The sequence below is a fragment of the Sinocyclocheilus rhinocerous genome, unplaced genomic scaffold (assembly GCF_001515625.1).
Source record: "Sinocyclocheilus rhinocerous isolate Xijiao unplaced genomic scaffold, SAMN03320098_v1.1 scaffold1339, whole genome shotgun sequence".
In the NCBI taxonomy this organism is placed as follows: Eukaryota; Metazoa; Chordata; class Actinopteri; order Cypriniformes; family Cyprinidae; genus Sinocyclocheilus; species Sinocyclocheilus rhinocerous.
The window spans coordinates 418,331-429,029 of NW_015634830.1; the positions used below are offsets into that span (position 1 = coordinate 418,331).

The following is a 10,699-nucleotide window of genomic DNA, read 5'->3' on the forward strand; positions in this document are numbered from 1 at the left end:
CGAAAAAGTATAGACAAAGACAGTTGCTTTCCACCAAATGCCAAAACGCTTATCTTTCCATGCCATATCAAACAGTTGACGGCATCACATAGCTGTAAATGTCTCCATTAACATTCAAATGGCTGGTAAAACCTGCCAGGCAGAAAATTACTCACATTTCCCATGAAACCTCCCAATCGTTTTATTGGTAGTCCAATGTTTGCACAAAATTAAACTTGAGAGGACAATGAACACACATGAAACTTTTCCATTCTAACATTTTGAGGATCAAATGTCATTGTGACTGACTAAAGCAAACAGCTGGGATTTATGATTAAACTGTGCATCAAGCAAATGTTAACTAAAACTAAAACCATAAAAAAATGCCATTACTTGACATAAAATAAACATCAACTGAAAAAATAAAGCATACAAAAATAACATTTATTATTTTTGTTTAGATTAAGTTGAAGTACTAAAATAAAACGAAATAAACTAAAACAAAAAAAAACAACTAAAATTTAAATAAATGAAATGTAAACTATATAAGAACACAAGATAGAAAATTAACAAAAATTAAATTAAAATAAAAACTATATAGACATTTGAAAAAAACTAATAAAAATGTCAAAAACACAACAAAATTACTAAAACTTTAAATGAAAATGAAAACAGAAAAAATCAATGAAAGTATATCAATGATACTAAAATAACACGGGTTCAAATTAAACAAACAATTAGCATATACCTTTAAAAGTTGTTTGTCCACTGACCTCCTCTTGAGCTAAAGGGACGATGAGATTGGATGAGCTCTCTCGGTTAATTGAACCGTTTCTTACCATAGAAGTACTTCTGAAGAAGATGTTATTGCAGATTGACGAGAACAGCTTGAGGCTCTCCTGCAGTCGATTCTAAACAAGAGCACAAAATGAAAAACAAGAGCTGTCATTCCCATGAGATCCCATGATGCTCTCCTCTGTCACGTAAGAGAGGAGTCTGAAAAGCTGAGGTCAGTGCATGTGAATAATCTGTTTGTTGTATTAACACTTGGATTAACATTAAGTTAAAAAAATGTTTTGCGTTAATACATTTTAATTTTATAATATTACATTAGGACATTAAATAAATACTGTAAAATAATCAAATAAAACGTTCTATTGAGCATTAATACGTATTTTTATGTTACTATATTTTTTCAAAAAAACTAAACATCTTTTAATTTTTTACACAATGAAAATGAAAACAGAAAAAATCAATGAAAGTATATCAATGATACTAAAATAACACGGGTTCAAATTAAACAAACAATTAGCATATACCTTTAAAAGTTGTTTGTCGACATATTTAAGCTCAGACTCGACAAGACGTCGAAAAAAACTCAGACGAATTCAAACAAGTCTTGCACCCAAATCAAAGCTGAACTTGTGCTCAATGCTGATAATGCCAGTTAGGATATTGACGAATGGAGCGATGCTTCAGAACATCATGCAAGCTGACGTTTCAGAACATAGTGAGAGATGGAGGATGAGGATGTTGACATGGTCAATATCATGAAATCGTGAGGTTATGAGAAGGAAACCCCCTCAATTTTTACTCAGTTGCTATAGCTACTTTTAGACAAACATCAACTGAAAACGCTTGAACTGAGAAACTGAAAAAGCTTTATGTTGGATGATTCACAGACATATTTTTCTACAACTTCTTGTAACAACAGTTGCGACAAACTGACAATAAAGAGACTGTTTACCTGAAGACCAGGTGTTTGACTTTGAACTGTGTCTCGATCACTCCCGTGGTTCTCAGTCGGACTCTTAAAATGTCCGTTTCTGTCGGCATGTAATTGGGAGCGATGACCCTGCCCATGTTCTCGAAAAAACTGGGAACAGAGAGACATATAGATAAACAAATTTTACAACAAAAAGTACAGTAATGACACATTTCGAAGTTCTGTCTGGAATCTCTTTTCCACCCAAATGGACCTGGTTCTTGGCCAGAAGTTCTGTGAACAAATCTCATAAGCCTATAATTATTGTCCCGTTATGGCCGATAACCAATACATGGCCGATACAAAGTTTCAGGTTTCATATTCATTAGTAATTCATATAATTAACTTTGGTTTTAGTGAATTTAGTACTTAACAATAACAACACTGGTCTCAATAAATTAAAAATCAATGAATAAAAAATTAATATAAGTAAATAAATTAATCCTACAATTGAATTTAGGCATCACAGTATTCAAATGTACAGAAAAAAAAAGTTTTTAAAGATTAACTTTAAGTGTGTTAGATGACAGCAAATGTTATCAAAATGTAAAAACAGGGGAAATAAATTAAATATCCAACACACATACACAACCTGCCAATAAAAATAAAAAAAACACTATAATATCGGCAGATAATCGGTATGGTACCGATATATAGTGCTTTCACACAACCTAGTTTGTTTTGTGTTAGTGACACCAGACTTAGTTCTTGCTGCATTGAAACCTTACAAGTTATTATCCTGCCCCTTAGCGGTTCCTGGTTTGATACCAGCAGGTTTTAGGGAACAACTTCAGCTTCAGCAACGTCTTGGTAAAAAAGGGGCTTGGGTGCAAACACGGCTCTTCACCTCTTATAATCGGGTCTCTGTGGGAAAAGCCCTCTCCTTAAGGGCAGTCTTTCATTGTCTAGGTAAGCAGCTTTACCTCTGACTGCAGTTAGCGTCTGCGGTGATGATAAGACTGGCCCGGGGGAAACACGCGTTGTATGCTAATTACCAGCATGAATGTAAATACAGAATGATACAGTATAAGCAAATCTGTGGGGGGATTTCTGTACGCGGATGTGCTAAAGAGAGGGATTATCCTGAGTGCGCGCTATGTAGCGATACACACACCTCGCAGGAGATCGCAAACACCCTGAAGAGAGAATTAGACAAACAAACACGTAAACACAGTTTTGAAGCAATAACCTCAGACAACTGTGCCACAGTTTTTGATTAAGATTGTTCGAGGCATCTTTTCCTGCACTGATAAGACCATTTTATATAACGTTTTTCGTTTATATAACGTGTGAATATATCCCCTATCGTATTCTACAACAAAAACAATCAGAGCGCCTTGTTATCACTAGTTTTATTTTGATTTCCCGAGTCCGCTATTAGCAAATAGCCCGCTAGCATCGCCAGCGTGGTTGCCGCTAACCTCGCTTACATTACAAATACTCTATTCACACACATTACCATTGTTTTACTCACTGTTACTTGCTTTAATGACGGATGTGTGTCTACCTTTGAGTGCAGGTGAGGACACGTTCAAGCTGCATTCGGTGCAGCTCGAGCTGAAGGGGAAACGAGTAACAGGTGCGCAATTAGTGGAGCACACAGCGCTGCGAGTTAGCGCTGATAATTTCTAATTTCTGCCTGGAATTGAACTGCTGGTTTTGTCTGGTCAGAGGAGAACTGGCCCCCCGACTGAGCTTGGTTTCTCCCAAGGTTTTTTCTCCATTCTGTCACCGATGGAGTTTTGGTTCCTTGCCGCTGTCGCCTCTGGCTTGCTTAGTTGGGGACACTTCATTTCTAGCGATATCGTTGACTTGATTGCAAATATACTATTTAAACTGAACTGAGCTGGATGATGACATCACTGAATTCAATGATGAACTGTCTTTAACTGGAAAATTAGTGTTTACTATTGTCATTTTGCATTATTGACACACTATTTTCCTAATTAATGCTGTTCAGTTGCTTTGACACAATCTGTATTGTTAAAAGCGCTATTTACTGAAAGGTGACTTGACTTTTATCATTCAGTCCATGCAAACAGAAGACCATGTTTTACTATATGCTAGCACATCACAGCTTGACGTACACACTGTTGCGTGCTGAAATGTACGCGTTGCATTCACACTGTTGCTGCAAGGGACACTATAGCATCATTAGCACAAACTTTTATCATCTAAGGGCAATGAATCCCTGTCATATTTTAATATTTAGCATTGCAGCTTCAATGCTGTTAGCAGTCCACAAACAAAAAAGCCCTTTGAACTAAATTCTAATAGCTTGTGGCTAGCAAGAGTGGCTAACTAGTTTAAAAAAAAGAAAGAAAAAAAGACTAGCTTAAATGACAAGTAGCTTCTTGCTAGCAAGCTGAAGTTTCAAAGTGGTTTACCCAACATGGCTAATGTCATGCTAGAGCACTGGTTTGAAGAGAATTGTGCTGAAGTTAGCTAAAATGTAGTCCTTTAGCTAGCTACATTGACTAGGTTCATGTTGTCAATTAAATTCAGCTCAAGTGAACTACTTTTTGTTAGTAGCTTGTTGAGTGGCTAACTACCTCCTGAAAAGAGTGTAAATGACAATTAGCTTACAGCTAGGCAGGCTAAAGTTTTAAAGTAGTTTACCTAACATGGCTAATGTCATGCTAAAGCACTGGTTTGAAGAGATTCTTGTTAAGAAAGTTGAAGTTGGCTGCTGTCGCCCTTTCTATAGCTAGCTATTGACTATGTTCATGTTTTCAACTAAATTTAGCTTAAGTTAGCTACTTTTTGTTAGTAGCTTGTAGAGTGGCTAACTACTTTTTCAAAAGAGTACTAACTTGACTGCAGTTTAAGTAACTTTCACAGCAAAATTCTCTCAACTTGTTTCCGCAACGCTGCTAAACAAGTTTCTCATCATTTAAAGTAATTAACTGTTGACATGCAAGCTACTTAACTGTAACACATGGTGTAATGACAGATATTTGAAGGAAACTCTTTTGCATAAGTGAATACGGAAACATATGTGCTGTATTCACACATTCACAACTTTATAGCAAGAAGTGCTAGCAGGCGTTAGCGTGAACTGTTACTATCAAACGTATGTATCGTTAAACCAATGGTGCTATTATTCAGTTTAGTTGCTTGTTAACTTTAACAAACATGCTTTAGCAGGATTATTTTCAGACTGTTGCTCCACCATAACAGTAGGTGGCAACATTTTTAATTTGTGTTTAGATTTTTATCTAATATATTATTTTATTTCAGCTTTATTTCAATTAACAACAACATTTTACAATAATTTTAGCTTTAGTTAATAACAATACCACTGTCAAGTACTAAGATTGTAACTGCCAAAGTGAACTAAGAACTCACTCTGCATAGTGTTTCTGGTTTTAGTGACAGCTAAACAGACACATCCCATCCTCAGTGCCAATGCGATTCCTTGGCATTCCAGCAGAGTCTGATCTTGTAAACCCCCTGGGCGGCATGTCTGCGGACACCTCAGGCCTGAGAGGAGACTGAGCACACAAGTGTGAGGTGTGTTTCCTTAAACGCGTCTGGGTGTATAAGACAGACATACCGTTACGTGCATCAGGATGCAACATTCACTCACTGCTGGCCTTCAATTCCCAGCAGGACCCAAAGGCCCTGTCGCTGTGGATCTGTCTAACCCTCTAACGCTCCTTAGGGAAAGGCAAAGGCTAATTTTACCAGCTGTAGACTCCAGAAATGGTCTTTTTTATCTAGCCCCTACAAGAAAAAAAACAGCTAAAACCAGTTCTGATGGTTTTTAACTGGCCTAGGCTGATCATTAAAGGAATAGTTCACCCAAAAATGAAAATTTGCTGAAAATCTACTCACCCTCAGGCCATCCAAGATGTGTTTCATCATCAGAACAGATTTGGAGATATTTACCATTACATCACTTGTTCACCAATGGATCCTCTGCAGTGAATGGGTGCCGTCAGAATGAGAGTCCAAACAGCTGATAAAAACATCACAATAATCCACAAGTAATCCATAATATAAGTAATCTATATAATTGATAGACTGGAGTGGTGTGGATTACTTGTGGATTATTGTGATGTTTTTATCAGCTGTTTGGACTCTCATTCTGACGGCACCCATTCACTGCAGAGGATCCATTGGTGAGCAAGTGATGTAATGCTACATTTCTCCAAATCTGTTCCCATGAAAAAACAAACTCATCTACATCTTGAATGGCCTGAGGGTGTGTACATTTTCAGCAAATTTTAATTTTTAGGTAAACTATTCATTTAAGGTTATTAGGAGATAATTTTGTAGACCACCAATCTCACTGTATGCTGTATGGACAAGAGCAGCATGAACATTCTACATCTCTTCTTTTGCGTCCTACAGAAGAAAAACATCTTAAGGGTAATTTTTAGATGATCTGTTCTCCTTTCCAAAGCTGGTTTGACCTGGTTTCTCCATCAGTGTGACATTTTAAAGTATTTTCAGCATTTGAAAACCTCTTCTGGAGTTTTGTAGATATACTTTAACTCTCGGATTGATTTGACACCACTTTGACCTTTCACCAAACACCCTTCTCTCTAAAGTATCTTTTCTCCTCACTCCATTTCTGATCTATTTTTCCACACAATTGAATTTTCGCCGGTCAGAGTTTTAGGGTGGTGGTTTTTGCGGAGAATTTAGAATAGCGAGGGAGGGCAAATGAGAATGGATGAAAGGCTAAATGAAAAGAGATTTCACAAGATGCATGCAGGATATGAACAGGTGAGGAGCTGTGACCTGGCCTGCAGACGACGGGAATGCCCTCTGATAAATCTGACCTTTAACAAGAGAATATGTGTGTTTCTCGTGTTTGTGTGTGAGGATGGGTGATGGAGCCCTGCAGGTGTGACATGACAGCTTGGGAGGAAAGGTTTTTAAACCTGGAGAGCGAGAGATACGGTATGACCCAGACATTGAGAAATGACATTTTAGTCCAAATCTCTATGCTAAAACAGCACTGCACCACATTTAATTAAGTCACTGTCATTCTTTTCAGCCTCCTTTTTATGCAAATCAGGCTTATTATAAAATAAAGTGAAATTTTAGTACTTTTTCATGCAAAATTCTTCATTATGTGTTATGTGTGTCCGCTTTAAACACTCTTCAAACCTCAACTCAAATCAGTGCCATGGTGATAATTTAGTCGCTCCCGGTGACAAGCATGTTATTGAATCCATATTACTGACTGAAGTGTCTAGAGGGGCCCCTTGGCCCCGGGGGCCAACGGGGGGGCAGGAGTACCTGTCAATCACACACACACACACACTTACTTTACCATAATTTTATTTATATATATATATATATATATATATATATATATCAACTGGCAAAGGCTGTAGGCTTTGAGGTTTGACTGTTTTCTAATTGCCGTTTATGAGTTACCACACACACACACCTCGCTGTGGAGTTTGAGGTTCATTCGCTGTGGCACACACCACACGCCTGCGACACGGGTGACCCTCTCTGCTTCATTTAAATAATCAGCCTCCTGGTGTTTTAGTTTGCCATCACACACACGTAATTACACAATTCACTGTTGAATATCCCACTAATCAGCCATTATTCACAGTGGGAGTGTCAGATTGAGTCACAGATCAGCGGCCATTATGGCTCAAGAGTGGCAGTCGCACATTAGTTCCATTAAACCTATGGCTCAAGAGTGGCAGGCACACATTAGTTCCATTACACCTACATAGAGGCTAAGGAAACTGCATCAGGAAGCATCGGGAAAACCTGGGCGAGAGTGATAGAAAATCGATAAATCATTGAATAACGATAAAACCTTCAGGATCAAGTCTTCCGGAGATAAATGCTGGTCAATAACTGAAAATGAATGACGTAATCTGTGCTAAGGATCTTTAATACATTCAGAATAATATAAAATGAATATTTCGAGAAATTGTTTTTCTTAAAATTGTCTGTAAATTTCCTTGCTGCATGTGAAATGTTTACCGAACATGAGAAAGATTCAGAGGTCAGCCCCCGTGTCAAACCACCAATTAGATCAGAATAAAACATTCATGACCTTTTCCAGATCATGATTGGCCTATTTGAGCTTAATGCATTCAAATCAGATGCAAAGCATTTCGAAGACCCATTCTGGAGTTTGGTCTGAATTCTCTTTGCTCAAGGTCTGATCAAAAGGTAATGTGTTATTGTGTTATAAGCTAGTTAAAAGAGCTTTTCTTAACCACCAAACACAGAACGCTAACTGAAAACACTGTAGCCTAACTGACAAAAAAAGGCTAACTAAGAGGCTAACTAAAAAAAAAAAAAAGTGAGGCTAACTGGAAAAAAAGATGCTATACTGAAAACAGGAAAGCTAAATGAAAAAAACAAACAAAAAAACAGGATAGCTGAAAAAAAAAAAACGTGGCTAACAGAAAACATAGAAGGCAATGTAAATAATTTAATTACATCAGTTTCTATAATTTATAATCAAAATCAACTAGCCCATAGATTGCCTGAACAACTTCCTGACTAGCTAATCTTAAAGGGGTCATATGATGCGATTTCAATTTTTCCTTTCTCTTTGAAGTGTTACAAGCTCTTGGTGCATAAAGAAGATCTGTAAAGTTGCAAACACTAAAGTCTCAAATCCAAAGAGATATTCTTTTTAAAAGTTAAGATTCAGCCACACCTACCTAAAACGGCTTGTTCTAACACGCCCCCACATATCTACATCACTGTGTGGGAAGATTTGCATAACACCGCCCAAATGTTCACGCAAAGAAAGAAGGCGTAACTTTTATTCTCGCTGTAGTATTGTTGCTGCCGCCATGTCATGAAGGCGCTGTGTGTTTCGTTGTGAAAGCGAAACTACTTTGTTTGGTCTTCCAAAAGAGGACGATATCCGCTTCGTCATGCTTAGAGCTGATCTGTGCTGGTCGCTGAGGAAATACATCAACTTCGTGCTGTGGATCGCCGGATCGGCTTTCACCGTGGACGAAGCGGAGTGTTTTAAGTCATTTAAGTATAATGACTTAAAACACAGTATAAGTCATTATAATCAGTAATTATGTCCCCACTGGATGCAACAAATGCCTCGTTTGTAATGGGTTTTATTGGTTTTGTCTCGCCGTGCCGGGAGACGGCATCAGAGTGTGTTAAGAGGCGTAACATTTCCGTCACACGCTTCAGGTATTCAGCCAATCACAATGCACTGGATAGCTGGCCAATCAGAGCACACCTCGCTTTTCAGACCGATGAGCTTTGTAAAAATCGATGCGTTTCAGAAAGGCGGGGCATAGAGGAGAAACAATAATGTACAGTATGTGGAAAATAATGTGTGTTTTTTAACCTTAAACCGCATAAACACATTTCATTACACCAAATACACAAAATACTGTTCTTTTTAGCAACATCATATGACCCCCTTAAAGAAGCCCTGCATAACATGTGGACATGAAGATAAAATTATAAATCACAACCAAACATTGGGTACTTAGAAAGTGCGCAGCTAAGTAGCTAAACACTCCAAAAACAAATGTAAAATGTGAAAGGACAAACCTCTAAGAGCATGTTCTAGGAAATCTAATCTAATATTACATATTAAATATTATCATAATTTGAACTCTTGGTCAAAAACATTGCTCGCAAATAATGTATTACTGTGTTTATGTTAACGTCTAATAAGCGATGGTTAGGAATTAGCGATTAGAGTCCAATTATGGCGCTTTTCCACTGCATGGTACGGCACAGTACGGCTCGGTATGGTTAACTTTTGGGGGTTTTCCACTGGGTACAGTACCTGGTACTTTTTTTAGTACCACCTCAGTTGGGGTTCCAAGTGAACCGTACCGTTACCAAAACGTGACGTGTAAACTCTGCTGATCACGGATTGGCCGGAGAGAATCGTCACTACCTGCGTCACTGAACTTGCGACACAAACACAACCACTCTAAAGCGGTACTGAACTGCAGTGGAAACGCAAACCGTGCCGAGCCGAGCCGTGCCGTGCCGTACTGAGCCGTGCCCAGCAGAGTTGTACCACGCAGTGGAAAAGCGCCATTAGAGAAGTGTTACTCACTATAATGCCGAGTCATTGAGTTCGTACTCGTATCCTCGCGCCGCTGCCGACCGCACCCCCTGATCCGCCCACAAACAGCAGAGGGCGTGGCCTATGAACGGGAACAGCATCTGGTCTTCGTCGAAGCAACGGCCACACGAGAGAACGGAGTGAGCGTGGACCTGGAGAAACAACATAAACATAGACAAATACACCACTTGCACTTCCGACAAAGAGTTTAAAGAATTTTTCAAGAACGTTTCTAAATTTTAAGAATTTAAACTGTGCAGATTGTCTAACTGCTAAAACTTAACATGCTGTTAGCATGCTAAATAAAGCACTAGTGCTAAAAATATCAAAACTAGATTGCTCATTTACCTCATAATTAGTCAGTTTTTGGATGACTAGTCAACCCAGTGTGACCTAAACCTAGTTAGGGGTTGATTAAGGAAGTTAAGAAATTAAGGTTAGGGACTAGATAAGCATAAAACAATAACATTTAAACAACTAGAACAAAGATCTGCTGGTGTGACCCAATGACTAGCACTGTTATTAAAGAACAATTGGCCTGATCTGATTACAGTACAGTGTTCATCACATGACCTGATCAAGGCCACCCTACACCATGGTTATATTTCATAATCAAAGCAGACGACCCTCATTGTGCCGTTAGGTGCGTCCGGAAGAAGATAATGACTGTTTGAGGCAGAAGTCTGGAACACGCCGGAACCGAGGGAGGATTCTAATAGCACACGACTCAGTGACTGATATGTTGCTTTGGACTGAATGTTTGCATTCACATCCTTAGATCTGAAAACATGCCGCCACCTAGTGGAACTTGTACTGCAAACAGTAAAACCACAAGGCAATGTATCTTTGAAACAATAAAAATAATAAAAAAGAAATTATTTATATATTATTAATTATTATTATTA

At 38.3% G+C, this 10,699-nt stretch overlaps 1 protein-coding gene across 2 annotated transcripts in view; it reads right to left on the reverse strand.

Annotated features, from left to right (window-relative positions):
• The window catches only part of LOC107745977 (guanine nucleotide-binding protein G(o) subunit alpha-like), a 31,955-nt gene that overhangs the window by 8,819 nt on the left and 12,437 nt on the right, over positions 1-10,699 (reverse strand). For both annotated transcript variants that reach the window (XM_016560010.1, XM_016560009.1), the window contains exons 4-5: positions 9,786-9,946; positions 1,727-1,855 (exon numbers count right to left, since the gene is read on the reverse strand). In XM_016560010.1, coding sequence (XP_016415496.1) covers positions 1,727-1,855; positions 9,786-9,946 — 290 coding nt within the window. The remainder of the gene's footprint in view (positions 1-1,726; positions 1,856-9,785; positions 9,947-10,699) is intronic.